Source organism: Vespula pensylvanica, chromosome 1, assembly GCF_014466175.1.
Source record: "Vespula pensylvanica isolate Volc-1 chromosome 1, ASM1446617v1, whole genome shotgun sequence".
In the NCBI taxonomy this organism is placed as follows: Eukaryota; Metazoa; Arthropoda; class Insecta; order Hymenoptera; family Vespidae; genus Vespula; species Vespula pensylvanica.
In genome coordinates, this window is record NC_057685.1 from 5,222,357 (window position 1) to 5,245,167 (window position 22,811).

The 22,811-nt window shown below is 25.5% G+C and overlaps 4 protein-coding genes and 1 long non-coding RNA gene across 10 annotated transcripts; 2 read left to right on the forward strand and 3 right to left on the reverse strand.

Annotated features, from left to right (window-relative positions):
- Nucleotides 1–147: 147 nt before the first annotated feature.
- LOC122637730 lies at nucleotides 148–4,990 on the reverse strand. Its single transcript, XR_006329292.1, has 4 exons — nucleotides 4,894–4,990; nucleotides 2,710–2,915; nucleotides 2,198–2,309; nucleotides 148–232 (listed from the first exon to the last, which is right to left on the reverse strand). It is a non-coding gene; the product is annotated as an uncharacterized LOC122637730 (long non-coding RNA).
- Nucleotides 2,305–10,878, forward strand: LOC122637720 (cilia- and flagella-associated protein 44). Its single transcript, XM_043830057.1, has 28 exons — nucleotides 2,305–2,731; nucleotides 2,812–2,974; nucleotides 3,047–3,186; nucleotides 3,294–3,588; nucleotides 3,660–3,804; nucleotides 3,885–4,090; nucleotides 4,209–4,451; nucleotides 4,559–4,740; nucleotides 4,827–4,965; nucleotides 5,074–5,347; nucleotides 5,418–5,655; nucleotides 5,747–6,017; nucleotides 6,091–6,263; nucleotides 6,336–6,554; nucleotides 6,649–6,759; nucleotides 6,925–7,111; nucleotides 7,196–7,384; nucleotides 7,504–7,701; nucleotides 7,776–8,312; nucleotides 8,422–8,593; nucleotides 8,689–8,993; nucleotides 9,067–9,263; nucleotides 9,367–9,584; nucleotides 9,660–9,802; nucleotides 9,878–10,100; nucleotides 10,206–10,273; nucleotides 10,400–10,644; nucleotides 10,725–10,878. Exons 1-28 carry the CDS (start codon nucleotides 2,559–2,561, stop codon nucleotides 10,789–10,791), a joined length of 5,721 nt encoding a protein of 1,906 aa, XP_043685992.1. The 5' UTR covers nucleotides 2,305–2,558; the 3' UTR covers nucleotides 10,792–10,878.
- Nucleotides 10,879–11,525: 647 nt separating this feature from the next.
- LOC122630940 (TATA-box-binding protein) lies at nucleotides 11,526–13,606 on the reverse strand. Of its 2 annotated transcripts, none has more exons than XM_043816020.1 (5): nucleotides 12,779–13,606; nucleotides 12,545–12,675; nucleotides 12,236–12,413; nucleotides 11,947–12,145; nucleotides 11,526–11,868 (listed from the first exon to the last, which is right to left on the reverse strand). In XM_043816020.1, the coding sequence occupies exons 1-5, from the start codon at nucleotides 13,058–13,060 to the stop codon at nucleotides 11,792–11,794; spliced, it is 867 nt and encodes a 288-aa protein (XP_043671955.1). In that variant the 5' UTR covers nucleotides 13,061–13,606; the 3' UTR covers nucleotides 11,526–11,791. The 2 variants fall into 2 exon arrangements, with proteins under 2 accessions (XP_043671955.1, XP_043671946.1); XM_043816011.1 differs by having other exon boundaries at nucleotides 12,236–12,479; nucleotides 12,779–13,602.
- Nucleotides 13,607–13,758: 152 nt separating this feature from the next.
- LOC122627165 (golgin subfamily A member 4-like) lies at nucleotides 13,759–20,277 on the forward strand. Of its 4 annotated transcripts, XM_043808093.1 has the most exons (10): nucleotides 13,765–13,994; nucleotides 14,071–14,158; nucleotides 14,359–14,528; nucleotides 14,611–14,952; nucleotides 15,120–15,756; nucleotides 15,828–18,734; nucleotides 18,824–19,140; nucleotides 19,343–19,372; nucleotides 19,455–19,757; nucleotides 19,845–20,277. In XM_043808093.1, exons 1-10 carry the CDS (start codon nucleotides 13,908–13,910, stop codon nucleotides 19,866–19,868), a joined length of 4,905 nt encoding a protein of 1,634 aa, XP_043664028.1. In that variant the 5' UTR covers nucleotides 13,765–13,907; the 3' UTR covers nucleotides 19,869–20,277. The 4 variants fall into 4 exon arrangements, 2 of the variants coding, with proteins under 2 accessions (XP_043664038.1, XP_043664028.1); XM_043808103.1 differs by lacking the exon at nucleotides 19,343–19,372 and having other exon boundaries at nucleotides 13,764–13,994; XR_006326803.1 differs by lacking the exons at nucleotides 19,343–19,372; nucleotides 19,845–20,277 and having other exon boundaries at nucleotides 13,759–13,994; nucleotides 19,005–19,140; nucleotides 19,455–19,596.
- Nucleotides 20,278–20,368: 91 nt separating this feature from the next.
- Nucleotides 20,369–21,642, reverse strand: LOC122627180 (transmembrane protein 177). 2 transcript variants are annotated; one of them, XM_043808120.1, is made up of 3 exons: nucleotides 21,546–21,642; nucleotides 21,323–21,471; nucleotides 20,369–21,233 (listed from the first exon to the last, which is right to left on the reverse strand). In XM_043808120.1, the coding sequence occupies exons 2-3, from the start codon at nucleotides 21,448–21,450 to the stop codon at nucleotides 20,465–20,467; spliced, it is 897 nt and encodes a 298-aa protein (XP_043664055.1). In that variant the 5' UTR covers nucleotides 21,451–21,471; nucleotides 21,546–21,642; the 3' UTR covers nucleotides 20,369–20,464. The 2 variants fall into 2 exon arrangements, with proteins under 2 accessions (XP_043664055.1, XP_043664065.1); XM_043808130.1 differs by having other exon boundaries at nucleotides 21,565–21,600.
- Between the last annotated feature and the right edge of the window lie 1,169 nt (nucleotides 21,643–22,811).

Below are 22,811 nucleotides of genomic sequence, written 5' to 3' on the forward strand. Positions count from 1 at the left end.
ATTTTTAATATACTTTGTTAATTAATTCATGCATTATTCAAAGTTATACAAATATTTTTTGCGAATTTTCTATATTATGAAATTATAAAAATCTTACCAATTATACTATTGAATACATATAGTGTAATTTCTGTAACATCTTGATCTCAATAATCCAATTCTTCCTCTTAATAATGATCCGTTTTATTATTTCTTCTATAACATGAATTCGAATTGGCCTTTGAATTTGATCCTGTATGTTTTTTAAATATTAAATTGTTTAACATCTCTAAAAATATAAAAGAATGTTAAATTTAAGAACTTGATTCTTTCTAAAATAATAATTTACCTTTCTATTATATACAAATAATATAGATATTCAAATATATGTTATATATATATATATATTCTTTGTATATTAATATATATTATTTGAAAAAAATGTTCAAAATTATAAAATATATTATTAAAAAAAAAAAAAACATACATAATTACATACAGTGAAAATGATATGTAATAGACCTTTGAATTTAGATATTAAATTAGTCTGATCTCCACAATCAAATTCTTTGTTATCTGATCTTTCTTGTATAGTTTGATAAAGTACATATCCAACATCAATAACGTGATTGAATATAAATTGTAAGGTGCAAATTACGATAATCACGAGTATTGGTAAACACGTAGTAGTTTCAACATCGTCCAAAAATGCATTTACGGACTCTGGTAAGAAATCGTTACACATTCTTAATTTTTCGTATTAATAAGTTGTATAGTTTATATTTTTTTCCTTTTTAATCAGGCTACAATAAATACCGACAAAGTTTAATTTTGTATAGTTATCTATCCAAAAATAAAACACATTGTACACACACATAACTTCACGAACTTTAATTTGAAAATAGATGATCGATGTGCATTGTAAATTTGATTGAGAATGATATAATTAGTTGAATTAATAATATTAAACAATATGTTGTCAAGAGCAGCAATTTAATAACATTGTGATTGGTCAAGTTATTCTTATCAGATAGATTTTTAACAATTTACTTCACATTGAATATTTTCTACGTAATCTTATCATTTCGTATCGTTTTATATTGACCAATCAACGAATCGCATTTTATAACGTATGACCATTAAGACTGTCATCGCCCTTGATTTTGTAATAGTTTACATCAACGATTTTAATACTAACATCCAAAGTCTTTAAAAATAAGATCTTGTTCGTCAAAGTTGAATTTAAGAATTATGATTATAATCATTGCTGACAAAAATATATACTAAATATTATACACCTCATATACATCTTACATTATATATGATGATACTGATTTATAATAACAAAAGAAGAAAGAATGTATTTAAAAAAACAAGATAGAATATAACCAATCCACATTCGCTAGCTCTCGCAAAGATCTCCGTCGCTGTCTTATTGGTGAATTCCTTATGCCACACCGCGTTATGATTTTTCGCGCGAAATTTTAACAAATCGTGTCTTCGATAATTTGGACACGTGACCATACGTCACCAATAAACATAGCAACTCTCTTAATAAGTTTAAAAATCGTGAAACGTAAAATCTTTCGATTAGATAAAATGTGGAAGGATTCTTCTTCAAGTTTCGATAAGACAAATAGATCCCATGGTAGTATCGATTTCTCTTGCTTTTAATGTATAAGACCAAAGCGATCGATGTAACATTCAAACGAAATTTTTATATTATCGCATTCCTTTAATCAACTTTTACATATTTTCAATCAGAAATTATTTTGATTTAACTTTATCCCAAGATATGATTAATTATAATAAATGTGTTAACTTTTTAAAGAAAATTAAGTTTTGAAAATTAGGAAATTAAAAAGCTCAAAGATTACAAGATTAAGAAGCTCAAAGTATTTTTAAAATCAAGTAATTTTTAAAATTAGTTAGAAAAATCGGAAATAAATCTTTTCTTCTTAAATCAAAATTATGGTAGGAATATAGAATGTGATTGAAATAATTTCGATGTCCTCAAATTAAAATTCAATCTCAATAGTATATAAATTCGATTCGTACGTTTTTTGTTTCATAAAGTTATAACTTTTTTATAGTATAATGATTACAGATTGTGATATAATAGAAAATCATATAAAGCTATTGAAAGTGTATTCACACTTTAAATTAGATTATAAAGGGAGTTAAGAGAATATTTTTATATTTAGTTTAAAAGCATTACCTTCTTTCATTTGAATAGGTTAGGTAGGACCCACGTTGGCGCGATTGGTTCCAAACTTGACCGCAAATTTTCAATATTTAAAATTAATGATAGCATTTCCAAAATATAGAATCTGAAATTTAATAAAATAAATTAGATTTTGTATTTCCATCTTCTCTTTAATATTGTATTGATCATATAACAAAGAATATTCATGAGATATTAATTTCTCTTAATTTACGTATAATATATTCAAACTTCAATGTGTTTGGAACACAAAGCGTTAACATGGTTACTCATAATTATTTAGAATCACGAAAGTGTTTTTTAATAGATTCGTTTAATATAAGACTTAGGAAGCAAAGATTTATTAACAATCATTATGGTCGATACGGACGATGAGATCGATGCGTTAGAAAATTTTCCAGAAGATCAAGAAAATAATGATAAAACGATATCCGAAGATGAGCAAAAATATTACGATGTGGAAACACATATTTCAAAGCCGTTTCGTGTAAAAAACGGAACAGTACCTATAAATATTTTAGAGTTTGAGTATCCTTCCATGAGACTTCAAACTATGACTTTGATTTATTCTGTATTTATTTTCTTAATTCCTTAACACTACTCAATAGTTATTCTTTTTCATATGATTGCCAGAAGTATTTTAATTTTTGTGTAGCCGATCCAAATACAATTATTTTTGCTTCTGGTAATATAATCCACTTTTTAGATGTACCTACGAAAAAAATATGGTTTAGGCGAGGTGCCACAGGAGGTGGAATTGGACATATAATTGTATGTATTGCTTTTAATTTAAATCTTATGTGGGAACTAGAAAATTTAGTCTTATTTTTTTTTTTTATGCAGAAAAATCCAACATTTAATCATATTGCTATCGGTGAAAATGGAATTGATCCTCCAATAATTATTTATAATTGGCCAAGCATGGAAATCATAACATGCCTCTTTGGTGGTACAAAAAGACAATATTCTCATTTACATTATAGGTAATAGTGATAAAAAAATATATATTCATTATGTGTATTTTTATATTTAACAATTTGATTAAAAGATTCAAGCATTTAACAAATTTGACATCTCTATTACACTTTAGTTCAGATGGATTATTATTAGTTTCACAAGGAGGAAATCCAGATTATTTTATTACAATTTGGAAGTGGCAAGAATCCAAGATTTTATTGCAATGTAAATCCCACTCTCAGAGTGTTTTTAATGTAATGTTTTCTACTTTTGTACCTGGCAGTTTAATTTCATGTGGTTCAGGACATATTAAATTTTGGAGAATGGCTCAAACTTTTACTGGTCTTAAACTTAAAAGTGGATCTGGTAGATTTGGAAGAACTGAAATTTCAGATATTATTGGAGCTTTTCAAATGCCTGATAAAAAGGTATAATTATAATATTTACATCTTTATTTTTATACTGTTTCAGTATTATCATTTTATTTTTTAAGTTATAGGTACTATCAGGTTGTGAATGGGGTAATATTTTATTGTGGGATGAAGATTTAATTAAATTTGAAATTTCTAAAAAAAATAAAGCATTTTGTCATACAAAACCTATTGTACAATTTGAATATATCAATGCAGAGCTCTTTACTGTTGGTAGATAAAAATTCCATTATATAATGATCAATTGTATTATTTTAGTATAATTCAATTATACTTGTCACTTATATTTGTAGGAATGGATGGTTTTATACGTGTTTGGTTTTATGAAACTATAGATTTGGCAAATCCAGAACCAGAAGATCCATTCCTTGAAATTCAACCAATTTATGAGTTCTGTATCACTGAGAATGAAACCAAAGATTTAAAAAAAAATGCAATGCTAATGGGTATACAAAAACAAGAGCCAAATGATCCTGACAATACTTTTTGGTATGCTCAGGTAAATTATTTATAACTTCTCTCTCTCTCTATCTTTTCCTCAAGAATTTTATATTATCACATAGAAATTGATTTATATAGAAAGAAAAAATTTTATTTTTAATATAAAAAATACATAGGATGGCAATGGTGGTTTATGGCTAATAGACTTAAACACTTTTAAAGAACCAGAAGTATCACAAAAGATATTTACTTGTCATGCAGGAGCTATAAGTGATATGGATGTTGCACAATGGGGACCATTTGTTGCAACTATTGGTATAGATGGTCGTTTACATATTTATAATTATGCAGAAAAAAAATTAATTCTTATTTATCATTTTCGTGATCCTGGTAAACAAGTTATATGGTTTCCATGTAAAGTAAGTTATTTTTTATTTACTGTAATATAAAATAAATAAATAATCCATAATTTTATTACCTACTTTCAAGTAAAAATGAGTTCTTTCTTATTAATTTTATTTTTCAGATCGATGCAACTGGATCTGCACTTATATGTGCTTTTGATAGTGGTGTTATTCGTATGGTTATTGTAGCAGTATTAACTGCTAATGAACGTAACAATATAAAAGAAAACTTCACTAGATTAGTTCAAGTTTTGAAACCACATTCACAATCTATTAATGTAATGTCAATGAATCCATCATACAGGTACACTACAATATTACATAATACATTTATAATATTCATTAATTAATCGTGATAAAGAGAAATAATGCAGATGCCTATTGTTTCAGTTTATTAGTAACAGGTAGTGATGATTCCACTATATTTGTATTTAATATTTCTACTACTTCTACTTACCCTACTCTTCAGCCAATTGGTTATATTAAAATGCCTTCAGGGATAACTTGTATGACTTGGAAACCGAAACATGTTAATATTAACATCTTTCTTTGTTCATATTCAGTATTTATATATATATATATATATATATATATATATATATATAAGTATAATTTTTTAAATAAAAATACTTTTTAGGAATCAACATTATTGATTGGATGTATGAGGGGAGATTGGGGAGAAATTCAATTACCACAATCACCACAAGCATATGTTAAAACTAGTTATGAACTTACACTTTCTAAGCCTGCTCTATTTAAGTTTCATTCTGTAAAATCAGCTATAAGAATAGATATACTCAAAAAAGAGATTGAAAATAAAAAAATGATAAAAATAGCAAAGAAACGCGAAGAAATGGAAAGAATAAGAGAAGCAAATCCTGGCATTGAAATTGATGAAGAATCTTTCCTTAGTAACTAATTTTACCCATTAATTTGATATTTTTCAAAATGATATATCATTAACTTGTTTCATTTTTATAGTGGACTCTGAAGAGGATCCACCTCTTCCAAAAATTTACATCCCAGAAATACCAAACAAAATTTTAATGATTCGATATACCAATCAAGAAACAGTGTGGTTATCAATGGCTGGTTTTGATGCGGGGTACATGTATGAATATCCAGTACCAGAAAAAAGCAAAGTTATAAAACCAGAACCAATTAAATCTACTATAATCTGTGATGGAGATGATACAGAAATAAGAAGTTGTCTTTCATAGTAGGTTAAAGAAATAATAGAAATTTATTATAATAAAAATTAGTATGAATGTGAAAGTAAATACATCAGCATGATGTTTCCTTTACCGTAGTAAACAGGGAAAATATTTGTTTTTGGGTATGGAATGTGGTGAAATCAGAGTTTGTAAAATTAATCCAGAAGATCATACAGATCTTTCAGATTATTGGATTTTACCTATGCATGACAATTACAACGGATACATACCAAAAATGTTACTTAGTTATGATCATACGATACTTCTTACATGCGGACATGATGGAAATCTTTTTTCTTATAAAATCAATGATGACACACCTGATGAAAAAATAGATATACCACAACCAAGCGTACCTGTGCGATCGGTAACGTTTTGATCTAAATTTATTTCAATATAATATATAAATGAATTGTTTATTTATAATCATTTAAATGCAGTTGGATGGTATACATGATGTGGAAGATATAGAAGAACCTGAACATCCTACTCTTGAAGACATTATTGTAAAAACAGAACATGACAAAGTTGTAGCTTTAGCGAAAGAGAAAAAAGAAAAAACTCTTAAGATATTACATGAATTAACTGCAAAATATACGAAAATAGTAGATAGGTATGTAATATCATTGTTTGTAATTTAAATAGAAATGGAAAAAGTAATACTTTTTATTTCAATGGAATGTAGGAATCGAAATCTATTAAAATCACAGCAAATTCCACATGAAAATTTTGAATTAGATCCACGAATCACTGCCGATTTGAATAACCATTTGAAAATGCAAATGGATTTAATACACAGAAAGGAAGCATTTCAAATTGAAAAGAGTACACTTGCCTTAAAAAAGCTAATGGATCACTTTATTGAACCTATTACGTGTATACCTTTTGCTGTTTGTAGAATACTGTAAGAATATATATTTATATTTTTAAAAATTATTAATGTTATAATATCATTATTAAAAGAAGATATATTACTAATTATTTTATTATAAATTTAGAAAGCCAGATACGATGGTACACTCGATACGAGAACATAAACTGGATAGTAACTTTGAAAATATTTACACAGAAGTCATAAATTGCATTGAAAAAAGCAAAAAATTAATGATGTAATTTTATATATACTTTAATAAATAGTATTTATATAAAGAGGGGTAGTGTGTGTATGTGTATATGCATCATCTTTTGATTATCTAAACAGATGCATTAACTAATTTTATATATATATATACACATATGAAAAAATATACTATATTCTTAACTTATACTTATAGAAAAAAAGGAAAGGAATTGACAACAGAAGAAATTGAAGAACAAGAAGAACAAAAAATAAAAGGTGCAGAAAGCTTTCTAAAAAGTCTTAATCTCTCTGGCATAGAGCATAAGCTAAGCACACAAATAATTCATATGTTAGAAAAATATAAAACATGGAGAGCAAAATTGGAAGAACGTCAAAAAGAAGTTTGTAAAAAATTATGATATCTGTATGAAAATTATCATAAGATAATCAAAAATATTATTTTACACATTATATATTTTTTATAGTGGAACTTAATGCCAAAAAAAGAATTGGATCCTAATATCAAACATCCAGATGATATAGCAGCTATTAAATTGGCAAAACAAACGATTGGCGTATATAATCTAAAAGATTCACCAAAATTAGAAGTACAAAATCAGATAGAAAACTTAACAATGATTAAATACAAGCAATATCTAGATTGCAAAAAGAGGGTAAGTATATTAATCATAAAATATGTAATTGTGTTTTTATGATAATAGAAACATTTCTTCTTATTAATAATTTATTTAACAAACATAATAACAAACATGATTACATATTAATGATATAGCTTCATTATCTACGTGATAATTTCAATACAAAATTAAAAAAAGTTAGAGGAGAAAAGCAAAATTTGTATTCAAAAATTTTGCAATTAATTAAAACATTAAAGAAAATTCATGCAGAAATACCAAAACATAATATAAAAACTTTACCTAATTTACCTATAACTGACAATGATATTGAATTCCCTGAAGAAAATTTGCAAGTATGTAGAAAATTATGATATATCATACCTAGTAATTAAACTAAATAAATATACTGATATAAAATTTTACATAGTTTGAAAAATATGTATCAATCACGGAGCAAGCAAAATATTACAAAGAATCAATATCTATATATGAAATTCCTGATTCAATGACTGACTTAATAGAAGAGGAATATGAAGTTTTATTATTAGAAAGAAAAATGACGGAGGTAAATGAGGAATTTAGTTTTCTAGAGCCAGATACATCTGAGAGAAGAATTAAAACAAGGTCAATTGTTCATCCAAAATTATTACAAGGATTGAATTCTGCTGATCATGGTGAAACACTATGGGAACGTGAAATGAAACATTCTCGTATGTTACGTAAAATTTATGAACAAGATTGTATTTTACGATATATTGAAAATACTTACAAAGACTTCGATAAACAATTGGATGAATTAGAACAAGAAAGACTTGACATTGTTGCAGAAAGTATATATATGAACTTGCATTTGCTAACACTTCATCAAGAATATATCATATTGAGAGAATACGAAGCAAAAGAAACTTTATTGAGAAAAAATGTTGATGAGAAATTAGAAGAAGAAGCTGCTATAATACAAAAGGTTAAGATAAACAAAAAATTTCATACTATTTAAAATTCTCTTTTTATTTTTATAATGATTTTGGTAATGATAAAACATCGCTTTAACATTTCTTGTTACTTTTTATCAGATACATGTAACTAATAATAAAATAGAACGCAAAAAGAAAAATATTATTAAATTGCAAGAATCAATACAAGATATTGCTTATGAATACATGACAAGTATCCAAAGTAATAAATTTCAAAACTTTTTGCGTAAAATATTTAAAAAAACATACAAATTACCAAAGGAGCTTGATGGTAAATAAATTATTTAAAAAATACAAATAAAACTTAAAAAATACATGTAATAAAAATGTTGAAAATTTTCAAATTACATTATTTTTATTTTGTAGATGATGAGACATCAAGCACTACAACGACTGAAACAACTTCTGAAGAAGATGAAGAAGGAAGCACTGACAGTAAAGATATTGGATATATTTATTTTGATGAGAGTATATGCCCTGTAGGATGTGACAAAGCATTATATGATATGGCATTTGTTATGAGAGAAAAACGTTATGAATGTGAATATGAGATTAAAGAGGAAAATAAAACAATAGAAAAGTTACAGAAGGAAGTAGAGATGGATACCAAAAAATTAAAAACCTTCAAAGATTTACTTAAAACGAATGTTGACGAATTGGAAAAATTTATGGTAATATAATAATATGAAAAACAACTATATTATAAAAATGATCATTTATGCATCTATAGTTATTTTATTACAGTTGGAAAAACAAAACAAATTGAATGATATAGATGTGACAATAATTCTTAAATTTCATCAATTACAACATTTTATTAATTCTTATACTGTATCAAGTATACAAGAATCTATTGTATTTGATAAAACAAGATTATCTCATTTACATGATAGGGTAGGAGAATTACAACAAGAAACATTCAACTTATATGCTAAACAAAAGTACGTAATAAAAAATTTTATATAATATAGAAATTAATATTATGATTTCAATTATTGATTTTATATGAATAGGACTAATTATATATGATAATACAAATTACAGAACCAATAAAGTCCATCTATGTAGAATGAAAATTGATTGTAAGCATATGAAGAATGAAATCAAAAATTTGAAAAATAAAATAAAAGAAGAGATGAAAAAGAAATTTGGCCAAACGATATCATTAACAGCTATGTATGAAGCAGTATTACAAAGAATGGTCTATAATATTAAAAGTGATTTATCTGAAATTATGAAATCATATGAAGAACAACTGAAATGTGAATAAATTTTTTAGAAATGAAAATTCTACAATTAACTTAAAAAGATCACTATATAATAATTACGTTTTGTAGGTATTAAAGAAAAATATAGTGAACAAGTAATGGAGCTAGGGAAACTTATCCAAGATAATACAGAAAAATTAAGTTTTTTAACTATCCTAGAGGAAGAGCAGTTAGCTCTTAGAAAAGTTTTAAAACAAGTTCCCATATCTGAAGCAAGCATGATTGAAACATTTTTATATTGTATAAGAAACTTGAATACATACTTAAATTCTTTTTTATAATTTTAGGAAGATATGTTACAAATAGAATTGCAGTACAAGCTAGATATAGTGAAGTTAGAGACCATTCTTGCTAGTCAAAAAGAACAGAAAGAGCTATTTCTTGCTGATATAAAAAATCTTAGTATGAAGTCAGGAGCATTACCTCCTATTTATCATAAATCTAATTATAAGAAAAATTTGAATGAATATAAACATGAAAGTGAACTAAATAAATTCACAACTAATATAGGTAAAAACAATTTTATGTTTTGTACGTACAATTTACCTCTTATTTTAAATTATTATAAGATATAAAATAAATTTTAACATTGTGTATAAAAATGTATTTTTGTAGTAAACTCGAACAATTATGAAATAACTATGTCATCATCAGATGTTAAAGAAAGTAACTTGGCAACTTTGGTTTGTATTATTTTTTAAATATTATGCATTATATTTAAAACTGTTATGTATATATATATATATATATATATATATATATATATATATATATATATATATATATATATAATAAAATATGAATAATAGATTCACTATTTGATCTCACGAGTCATAGAGTCCTTCTTGGGAACAGAACAAGCAAAGCAATTAAAACAAGAAATGTTTGAAGACATTGTATCAGCCTTCACAAATATTAGTAACATTGAAGAAATTCAAGCATGTATTGAGCAAATTATGAAATATATTGAAAATGTTCTCCCAATTGATGAAAGAGAAACGATAGATATCGTGCGTGAAGCAATTAAAGAAAGTTTGTATGACATTATACAAAGGTTGGTGTTGATATTAACGATTAGATATTAAATATTATAATCAATTTATATAATTTTTCAAATTGATATCCTACTTACAGAAAAATAATCTTAGATGCAAATGCGGAACAATTTATAGATAGTGATAAAAAAAAGATCGAAGAATAACTTAATCTTAATAAATTGAGATCAGCATATTCCAGAAATGTAAACTTCTTTTATTATAATTAAATATAAACATTTGTATACAATAGATATTTTAGTTTATGTATGTAACAATTTTGTTGTCCCTTGGCTTTCAATTGCATTACTTACTAATCTAGTTTAACTATGAGGTAATATAATTTAATCTAATCATTAAAGATATTTGCATTATAGATTTATACAACATTTTAGTATTATTGTAATATATCGTATTAAGTTTAGAATTATCAATTTAAGGTTTCTTCTTAAACAAGGCACAGCATCATCAAAAAATTCACTGTTTTAAAAGTTATTTATATATCGAGGTAATATCATTGCATCATTATTATTGAAAAATTTGAAGCATATATATGTATGATACGGAAATAAAGTAAAAACATAAAATGTAAAGATAATATTTCTTACGACTTATTGTTCTTAGATGCTTTCACAGATTGTCAAACAACTTCAAATTAATTAATACAAAAAAAAAAAAAAAAAAAAATGGTAGAAAATCTTTGAATTATTATAAAAATATTTATAACATATTGTCATATAAATATTTATAAAACATATAAATATTTATAACATGTATTTCTTAACTACTTAAATTATTTTCATTACTACCTTAACAATTTTTGCAAAAATTATTAATATAATTATATATCTAAACGTATCATTTTTTTTTACATGACTTAATATTTAAAATAAAACTTTTTACAATGACTATATATGGGATATAATTTAAGAAAAATTTTGTAAGGAAATTTTTTTTTGTAAGAAAACTATTATAATCTTGAACTCAAATGTAAATTTGATTAAGAATTAATATTAATCAAAATTGTCATGTTTAATCAATAGTTCCTATTGAAAAATGCTTTGTATTAAATTCATTAGCAATACTGCAACAAAAAATAATGATTTTCAGTAAAAAAAAAATTATTTAAGTTGTTTACTGGATAATAATGAATATGAATAAATGTTGTCACTTCTTTGTAAAACTTTTTAGAATAGGATAAATATTGTCAAAGGCTTCATAAATTTCTTGTCGAACCTTGGCACCTACATAATTATGAAATAATAAAGGATTTTTATTTAAAAAAAATTTTATAAGTGTTTCAAGGAGAAATTGTTACTTACCTGTAAGCACAACTTTACCAGATACAAATATAAGTAACACTATTCGTGGTTTAACCATTCTATATATTAAACCAGGGAATAATTCAGGTTCATAAGAAGAGAATTGTCCATGTGTAAGTACTAAACCTTCTAGCCTAATAGGAAATTTGACATCGCAACTGCCTACCATATTTTGTATCTTAAAATCCAGGAACTTTGCCTAGATGCACAACGAAAGAATTAAACACCTAATTTAATGAAAATATTTTAATGAAAATATTTATTATGTAGTAATTAACAGAATACTAACTGGAAAACCTAATTTTTGAATAATTCTTGCATATTTTCTTGCTGCTAAACGAGAATCTTCTTCACTTTTTGCACCTGTACAGACCATTTTCCCACTACTAAATATAAGAGCTGTTGTCCTAGGTTCTCGTATACGCATAATAACTGCTGCAAATCTTTTTGGATTGTATTCTGCATTTCTAGCGTGTAATGCAATTTTTTTTAAATCTAATTTACAACTTAGATTTACAGTGGACACAATATTCCTAAGGTATTATAAAAATATTATATTCTTCGTTATCATATTAAAAAATGGTAATTAAATACATACTGTAATTGTGGTAAAATACCAGGATCTGCTGATGCAGGAGTCATAGGTGTCATAGGCCCAGGTGTAGACGGTCCTATAGATGATGGTGCAATAGGATTATTTGGTTGTCCTAAGGGAGACATCATATTTTGCTGTAAAATTATAAGGTATTTAAATTCTTTTTCTTTCTGACAATATCGTTTTAGTTCATTATATATAGCCCTTAATTTTAATTTATCTTATTTGTTTAATTACTGGTGTTTGTGGCTGCATAAGACTCTGAGGTGTAGCAAAAGACGGAGTTGGTGCATAAGTATGCATCGTTTTTTGTGGTGTTGTAATCATAAGCATATTGCTCTGTACATTTGGACTCATAGAATGTAATTGTTGTAATTGATATTGTTGTGGTTGCTGCTGCTGTTGTTGCTGTTGCTGTTGCAATGCATTTGGTAATATTTGTTGATCCTCTTCTGGCTGATGTAAAGGAGTACCAATGCTAGGTATACTGAAGCCAGGACTTGGTAGCATTTGATCCATTTTGACTTTATAAATAATATCACTTTGGCACAGTCAATATTATTAATGTAATAAAAAACGTATTTTGTGTGCTATCAATATTTCATAACCACTATATCACAGTTTCATTTTTATATATTTTATAGTTATTAAATAAGGTTTTTGTATAAGTTTTATACTTATTGAATAAGATTAACTCATGTGAAATTAATATTTTTCATATTTTAGTTATGAACATTGTTATTTCTTGCTTTAAAAAAAAAAAAAATCAGTGAATATACATACATATATACATACATAAATTCGATCTACCCCAATAATTACTAAAAATTTATACTGTTTTCTTTTAATCCATGAATGTAACGTTCCACATTTAAGTTTCGTTTGTTTACTACAGTCACACACAAAGTTTTGTTGAATTTGACACTATTACCAACCACGCATGATTAATTCTCTGTATCTGTTAATATGTACTTCTTTTTATCTCTAAATTTTAATGATAATTGGTCAATGTAATGAAAAAAGAAAGATAAATTTCTTATTTTATGTAGTGAAAAACACAAAGTATTTTTATTATATTTAAATTAAAAAATATATATATAAGATTGTTATATAAGATTTGTTAACATCATAATATTAAAATATGATAAATATTACAAATTGCACAGGTTGTGAATAGTGACTTAAGGAAAAGATGTCGTTTTAATGAAAACTAGAAATGTCACTGGCTCAGGTCAGATCAGGTCAGATTAGGTTGCACCAATGAAGTGATGACAGTATCAACCACGTAATCCGATATAAACACCTCAATGGATTTATGAAAATTAAGTTATATTGATAAGAATTGTAATATACAAATTAATACAAAATGTTTAAAAAATTTAAAGATAAACTTGCCGAAGAGATGAAACAATCGCCTGCCAGATTGCAAGCGAGTATGCAGCAAATGGCGCAGGTTTTGCATTTTAATTAATTTTCTGTTTAAATCTAATGCAAAATATTCTTTACATATAAAATAATTCTTTTTCTAGGCAGTTATATCTCCAGCTCAGTCTAATAGTTCCATACAAGAATTACCAATGACAGTAGAAAGTAATGACTTAACCAAAAAAACGGATGGTATACATTCTCATTTTTACTTTTTTATAAGAATTATAAGTTTATAGCATGAGATAAAAACTTTATGGTAATAAGAAAGTGTTTTTTTTTTTATATATATATCTATATATATATATGTATATGGTTTACAATTGCTACTTAATTTATTATTTAGACAACTATATGATATCGTAAATATATATCATATACTATGCTTATAGACACTGTCAAGAATAATTCCGTAAAGAACACATTTCAAAATGTTGAACTTGTACCACCTTTATCAAATTCAGTAGATGTATCCAGAAGATCATCTGTGAACAGTGTAACCAGTGATGTCACTTCTTTATTTCCACTTTATGAAAGCCCTAAGAATTTATATCACATACAGGTATATATTAATATCTATTATTAAAAGTAGTATAAATTGCATAAATAATATATTCAAGCAAATATGATTATTTTATTTTTAGTCTGATATAGATCAATCTGCCACTGAAGTAGATGATGACATTAATACACAACTTGATAGAGTTACAAAAGATCAATTGTATTTGGCATATAAAAAAGTTCAAGCAAAATACCATAAATATCGTGGACGATATACAGATTTGGTAAAACATTATCAAGATCTAGAACGAGTTAAAACAAAATTAGAATCTGTTTTGGTAGAAACACAAGATAATGTATTAAGAAGAGTTGGAGATTTAAAAGAACAATGCCAATTAGAACAACAAGCAAAAGCACATTTAGAAGAAGTATTAAGAAATGATATTGAAGAAAAAAATCATATTATAGATACATTAAATACAAAGGTAATACATTTTGAAGGATTTTTCTTATATTTATAAGTGAAAAAATATACAAAATTATTAAGAGTATATTATATATATATATATATATATATATATATATATGTTATGTATTTTTTCAAAACATAATAGTACTTTGTATACATTCTATAATGAAGTACTTATTGCAGATTAAACTTCTTCAAGGAAATATACCACCTACAGAAAACTTAATGCTACTAGATAGCGACGAAGGACATAATAGTACTGCTAATGTTATGGAACCAAAAAAAGAATTAACTGACAATGCAGACGATAACTCTACATTAGTAGCTGAAAATACGCAACTTAAAAATAAATTAATTAAATTAGAAACAGTTGTAGTAAAGTATAAGAATACTTTAAAACGAGGTGAAAACTTAGTCAAAAAATATAAGGAAATATTGGAGGAAAACAATATATTAAAACGTGATTATGAAGCTCTAAAATCTTCTAGTTTAGAAAATGCAGAAATTTTGCAGAAAGAATTAAGTATAGCACGAGATGAAGTTTCGAATTTAACAGAACAAGTGAACACTTTAAAAAGGCGCGAAGAAGAATCTGTAATATCTCTGGCTGAAAATAAACTTTCAATTCATAGAGAACTTGAAGGTAAAGAGGAGCAAATAAAACAGCTTCAATTTGATTTAAAACATACAATGGAAAATAAAGAAAATTTAACCGAAATTGTTGAGAAATATAAAACAGAATTAGAACAGTTGAAAATACAATATAATATACAAAATTTGGATGCAGATCAAAAGGATAACATTCAAGATACATTAAAAGGTAAATTTTTTAAAATAACAGAATTTATACAATTTGTTAAATATAATAATTTGCCTGGAAATAAATTACAGGTTATGCAGAAAGTATAGAAAGTCATAATATATCAAAAGAAAGTGATGCTGTAAATGAAAATGAAATGTTGGACAAACTGAAACATGATTTAACAGAAAAGGAAGCAGAATTACAAAAAGTAAAAGTAACTTTACAGGAAACCCAAACACTATCTAAAGAATATCAATGTGACACAGAAAAATTTCAAAATGAACTTTCAAACTTAAAGATTAAATATGTAGAATTAAAGAAAGAACATGATGCACAAATAATTATTACAGATGAAAGAAAAAAAGAAGCTGAAACAACTATTGAAAAATTGCAAATGACAGTACAAAGTCTTGATAAAGAATTAGAAAATATGAGATATGCTTTATCAGACAGAGATCAAGTATGTGAAACTTTCAATTTGAAAATACAAGAATATGCATCAATGTTGGAAAAAGCTAATAACAAATTATCAATACAAGATCTAGAAATAAAAAAACTTAATGATCAATTATCTAATGAAAACGAAATAACTAAATTACAAAATACAATAGGAAACAAGGAAGCAGAATTAATTGAACTTCATAATAAATTGAAATATTATAAAGATACAATTAGTGAATTAACTCAACAAGTAGATGTAAAAACTTCTAAAATAGATTTACTTAATAAAGAAAAGATATCCTTTACAAATAAACTCTTATGTTTTAAAACAAATACAGAAAAACTTAAAGAAGATTGCACGTACTTAAGAAATAATGTTAACGAAATATTCCAAGATCATAACAATAAGATAAATAGTTTAAACTTTTATTTACAGGACATTTTAATGGAGAAAGAAAACATTAAAAAAGAAGTAGAAATTTTACATACGAAATTGAGAACTTCCGAACAAAAAATTAATAAATTGATGGAAGTAGAAACAGAGTTAACAAAGATTAAACAGCAAAAAACTGTTTTAGAGTGCGAGCTAAAAGAATACAAGACGAAAGTAGAACATATGAAGAAACTGGAAGCTGAAAGCCATAACAAATCGAACATTGAAATTAACAGATTTATAACTGAAATTGATAATCTGAATTTCAAAATACATGATCTGCAGCAAATGCAAGTTTTAATGGAAAAGAAAAAAGAAAATGAAATAGGACATTTAGAAAAAGGAATGATAGACTTGAAAAAGAAGTATGAAGATGCAACGAACGTAATAAAGACATTAGAAGATAAGAAATCAGAATGTAATTTGCTGCAAGAAGAATTAGAACATTTAAAATCCAAGATTTTATTTTTACACAATAATAATACTAAAAATGATATTGAAATGAATGAACTTCATGAGAAAATATTAAGAAAAGAATCAGAAATGGTTGATTTACAAATCAAACTTCAAGATCATGCGAAATTAGTTGAAGAGTATGCTAAAAAAAATGCAGAATTGGAGAAAATTTATCAAAATACAAATAAAGATCACATGGAAGAAACTATGAAATTAAATAGTTCAAATAATATCTTACAACAAATGATTGATACAAAAGATGCCCAATTGAATAAATTAGAAGCGATTAAAGAACAGCAAGACAAGAACTTACTATATAGTGAAAAAAGAATACAAGATTTAACTGTAGCACTTGATGAGTTTAGAACTGAAAATCTAAATATGTCACAAACAATAGAAACATTATCAAAAGAAATAGAAGCATTAAAAAATGAAAATCATCAATTAGAGACACTGAAAACTGAAAATGAATTAATAAATGCTGAATTGGTACAATTAAAGTCAATTAGAGATCAAATTTATGAAGAAAATACAAATTTAAACGTAAAACAATCTGAACTTATACAATCTCATGAAAAACTTAATAAAATGAAAGAAACATTGAATGAAAAGGTATTAGAATATCAAAAAAATAAAGAAGACCTTCTATGTGATATAAAAAAATTACAAAAAGATATTGACTCTTATAAGCAAACATTGAACGTGCAAAATGAAGAGTTAAAATGCATAAAAAATCAATTGCAAGAAACGAATACAAAAGTGGATTCTCAAACTAAAATATTACAAGAACGTAATAAAGAATTGCAGAAAACAAAACAAGAATTTGAAGAACAAACTCAACAGTTATGTGATAAAAGTACTGCATTAGATCTAGCTTTAAAAGATATGCAGTCATTGCAAGAAGAAAAAAATATACTTTCTGACAATGTAATAAAACTAGAAGAGCAACTAACAGATTTAAAAGCTAGAAACTTGAACAAAACTCCATTTAAACATATTAATGAAACGCTAACAAGCTTTCAATTGGAGAAACTAAAAAATGGAGAACTTATTTTGGATGAACACCTTGCAAACTTGTCAGCTTCTACAGTTTTAAAACTGGATGTTGAAAACAAGCATTTAATGGCAAGGATAGAAAATATTATGGAACAGGAAAAGTCAAAATTAAAATTATTGGAAGTAAAAGAAGAAAATTTGTTACAAGAAAATGAAAAATTAAAACTTTTAAGTACAAATGAACTTGAGAAAAAAATAATAGAAATAGATACATTAAAAACTACAATGAAAGCAAAAGAAGAAGAAATTAACGAATTAAAATTACAAATAGAATCATTAACTGATTTGAAAGATAAACTTGATAGCAAATTACAAACAACAGATAATAAAACGGTAGAACAAAATCTCGTAGAAGAAAGTAATAGATTACAAGAAGAAAACAAAAAACTAGAAGCTGATTTAGACGAAGCAATAATAACATTTCATGCTAAAGAATCACAAATGTATATGATCAATAATCAATTAAAAAATCAAACTGATCAATTAAAGGAAGAATTAAAAATGCATGAAGAAGAACAAAATATCAGATTAAAACAATTAGTCAAAGAATTTCAAGCTCAATTACAAGATAAAGAAGAGGAATTACAGTCAGCACTGGAAAAACGATTTGGTAAGCTAATATTATATTTATATTTTTAAAGAAAATAACCAAATATAAATATATATATATATATATATATAAATGTTCAATTTATATAGATTATCAACAAAGTTATGAATCCAATCTTTTACAACAATACAAAGAGCAATTAAAAGATTTTCAAGTTGAATTAACAACAAAATCAGAACAACTTGAAAATCTTATTTTGGAGAATAAAAAGTTGACAACAGAAAAAGAAAATGAGATAAAAGTTTTAACAGAAAATATTGCATCTATTAGGAAAGAACATGTAAATGAGCTCAGAGAAATTGAACAAAAGTGGAAAACTATTTTACAACAAAGAAGTGACAGATTAGAGGCTAAACATGAAGAAGAAATCAAAGAATTGACAAGAGAATGGAAAAATGAAAGAAAGGTATAAATATACAGTTGTTATAGTTTCATCTAATTTAATATTTTTGCCAATCTGTTGCTAAAGGTTATTTAAAGCACCTATGTCATTTATTTTACTATATTTTCATTTGCTGATTACATATGTTTTTTTACATTTTTTTTTCTTATATATATTCTTTAAGTTTTGCTTTTGTTTTCTAATTTTTCTTTCATTCCTATTTTAGCTTGACACAAAAATTGACACAGCAACAGAGGTAACATTATTTTTAGTGGTAACATGTTAATACATTGTACTTTAAATAGCGTTTAATTTTATTTTATATATTATTTCTATAGGAATTGGAAAATACTTCTTGTATAGCAATGGCTGCAATACAGTCAAATACTGGTTCATTTCATACATTTCAACAAACATTGGCATCACAAAGTCGTGAATTGGCTGAACTCAGGAAATTAGTAAAATTAAGGCATGAAACTTTAGAAGACTCAACAGAAATAGAATATCTTAGAAATATTTTATATGAATATATGATGGGAAAAGAAACAATGGTGCTTGCTAAAGTAATTGCTGCAGTTGTAAAATTTGATCAAGAACAAACAGCAAAAATACTTAAAAAAGAAGAAGACAAATTAACACTGGTAACAATAAATTAAATATCACATATATAGATTAAAACGATTACAAATTTTCATATAGTATAATAATTATACATAATCATTTTTCAGCTTGGATCACTTGGCCTTACATAGAATACAATAATGTAAGATGACTAAAAATATATAATATAATTAAGTAATATCATGAGATCAAGAACTATGTTAGCTTAACAAACCATTTAAAAAATGATCTTTTGTTACTTATATATAAACATAGCTCTGTTTGTATAAATTAATTTTTTTTTTGTAATTGCAGTTGATATATACTTTAGCATTAATATTTGATAGAAATAAGCACAGTTATAAGTAAATGGTATATAAAGGAAATATTTCACAAAAAAGTAATTTATCTATCCATTTAATAAGTTAAGTTCGAATGTAAATTTGTAGTAGCTTTTATAAAAAATTTTTAATCTTGTTAACATAGAGAATTGTTTCTGTAACAAGATTATTATATAATAATATATAACTAAAGTACATAGCAATTTAATTATAAGTTAAGAAATGAAATAATGATAATAATTGTATATAAACATTGTATTATTTTATTTAATATAATTATGAAAAATTAACAATTTTAATTAATTAAATATTTCTTACTAAATTCGTTCAATATTGTATTAAAAGATATTTATATAATATGTATATATAATGTTTTAAAGTAAGAAATGTGTCTCATATAGAATATTTTATAGTTTTAAGTGTATTGATTCAAAAAAGCGTTTTCTCTCAGAAAGAGGAAGTGACATAAATCCCCAACGTTTTTCATTTCCATCAATGTGATAACATTTTTCTCCATCCTTTTCCATAAGTGATCTCAATGCAATATTTTTTTTCAGTTCTTTTTCATAATATTCCTTTCCTCCTTCTATATAATTTAAACCTAACTGTGATATATTTTCATCGATACTAGCATCAATACGACAACGTACAGCATCTTTAAATGCAACCCAAAAAGCACACCCAACTAATGTAAAAAATAAATACAATATACGACGATATGATGCTTTTTTCTCATATAAATTAAATTTATGTGTTATATTACTATAAATTGATGTCATGATAATGACAATACAAGATAAACTACCTGCAGACAAATATACCTCATTACTCATGATTTTTAAAATTTCACGTGCTATTACATATTTTTGTGCATTTTTCGAAAGTACTAAACTATTAAATAAATCATTTGCTTCTTCTCTCATTCGATCAAGTTCTTTATTATTTATAATTAATTTCTCAACTGCTGCATCAGCAGTATCATGAAATAAGAAATTTGAAGGAATACCAATAATTCCTCCAAACATTTTATTTAATGTCCCAGCTTGAAAAGGTTGAAAACCAAAAACGTAAAATGGTTTTATGAGAGACTGAGTATTTTCGGGAAGTTTTAAGTCATCCATTACCTCTTTACATAGTTCTTTCACTTTATTATTTATACGTAGTCTTACGCCACGACTATAAATCAACGTAATATTTTATCAAATCAATAAACTTGGATTACGGTTTCTGTAATTTATACCCCTAAAATAAATATCTTTACATACCGATAAAAGGCAACAGTATTCTCCAATTTATCAAGAAATATTGTATGTGGCATAAGATTAACACAATACGCTGTAATGCTTGCAGAAATTCCAAAAATGAGATGAAATTTACGTCTTCTATAGTACATCTTAAATATATTTTTTTAAATCTACAACAAATAATTTTATAAACGATTATATTAATTATATGAATTTATAATAAATACACAATTATGAAATTTACATTCTAATATAACCAATACTTTATGCATTGAATAAATCTCACAAAATCAATCATACATTATTTACTGCTAGAGTATGCAGCCCCATCTATATCGTTTTGAAGTATCATCTACCGGTAATTGTTTGAACTAATTTAAAAAATGTATTCCGATGATAAGAATTTCATTCGTTTATGTATAAAAGCTTTATAGAATTTAAACAAATATATATTGCATAGAATAACAGTTATTGTATTAGTGTGACTTTGTATTCCGACGAGTGAAAATCAAAGTTCTCACAGGATGCGTTTCCTGCAAGTAATAACTAAAAGTTCATGCAAGTATATTTCTACATCACTCGTTTTTATAATGTTTTATACAATTTATCTTATTTTAGAATTAAATTGCGAAATGGGAATACTTGGCCACACAACACAATCGGACCTTCGACCGACTTTGACAATTATTAATTCAATTTTGCTTTGTATTTCAACAAGTACACATCGCAGTTCTCACAGGACGACTAGGAATGTATAGTTTCTTTTATTAATGCACTATTAATTATATAACGAGATAAAGCACGAATCAACACTTGCAATTTAGTTATTTGTCCAATTAGTTGTGTAATATAGTTAGCTGTCTCTGTCACGTCGTCTTCTCTTATGCATTAGTCTACGATTAGACTTCAGCAAACTGTATTCTCAATCCGAGTTCTCTTAATCATCTGAAACCTTAGACGTGATCTTTAATAAAAAATATAAATTATTATAACAATAAAAAAATATTATATTGCATATATGTATATAACTTCAAAACAGATATAATAATGAATACATTAAATAATGAAACAATCTATTTATAAGTCTATTAAAGAAATGGACATTATGAAAAGATAGAAAAAATCATTATGAAACATAGTAAACTTTGATTGAATTTAAATGCAGCCATTAGCTCGATAGTACTTGCGTTATTTATATTTATTATATATCGCAACTAATATCGATTTCCAGGTCTCACCGCATGGAGGTTGCTGCATGTGGAGACCCACGGGCTAAGACTCTACTATTAATATAAATTATTCTAGAACCAATTAGAACCATAATATAGAATCATTATTATTATATATCCAATAAAAATTATTATAATTTGAAAAAGGAAACAAAATCAATCGCGAAACGAATCAAAAATTTTTTTCTAATCAATCGAGATTAGACGAAAATTTATGAATCCGTTTGATGTCGACCTACCTACCCGGAAAAGGGAAGAGAGCACTTCAATGAAACTCTATT

Coding starts and splice junctions, on each gene's coding strand:
- LOC122637720 (XM_043830057.1), top strand. CDS start 2,559: ATGGTCGATACGGACGATGAGATCGATGCGTTAGAAAATTTTCCAGAA. Junction 5,348..5,417: donor TGATGAAGAATCTTTCCTTA/GTAACTAATTTT, acceptor TCATTTTTATAG/TGGACTCTGAAGAGGATCCA. Junction 9,264..9,366: donor AACTTATATGCTAAACAAAA/GTACGTAATAAA, acceptor TACAAATTACAG/AACCAATAAAGTCCATCTAT.
- LOC122630940 (XM_043816011.1), bottom strand. CDS start 13,060: ATGGATCAAATGCTACCAAGTCCTGGCTTCAGTATACCTAGCATTGGT. Junction 12,676..12,778: donor TTATGCAGCCACAAACACCA/GTAATTAAACAA, acceptor ATAATTTTACAG/CAAAATATGATGTCTCCCTT. Junction 11,869..11,946: donor TGGTAAAGTTGTGCTTACAG/GTAAGTAACAAT, acceptor ATAATTATGTAG/GTGCCAAGGTTCGACAAGAA.
- LOC122627165 (XM_043808093.1), top strand. CDS start 13,908: ATGTTTAAAAAATTTAAAGATAAACTTGCCGAAGAGATGAAACAATCG. Junction 14,953..15,119: donor TAGATACATTAAATACAAAG/GTAATACATTTT, acceptor TACTTATTGCAG/ATTAAACTTCTTCAAGGAAA. Junction 18,735..18,823: donor AGCACTGGAAAAACGATTTG/GTAAGCTAATAT, acceptor CAATTTATATAG/ATTATCAACAAAGTTATGAA.
- LOC122627180 (XM_043808120.1), bottom strand. CDS start 21,450: ATGTACTATAGAAGACGTAAATTTCATCTCATTTTTGGAATTTCTGCA. Junction 21,234..21,322: donor AATACTGTTGCCTTTTATCG/GTATGTAAAGAT, acceptor GTTGATTTATAG/TCGTGGCGTAAGACTACGTA.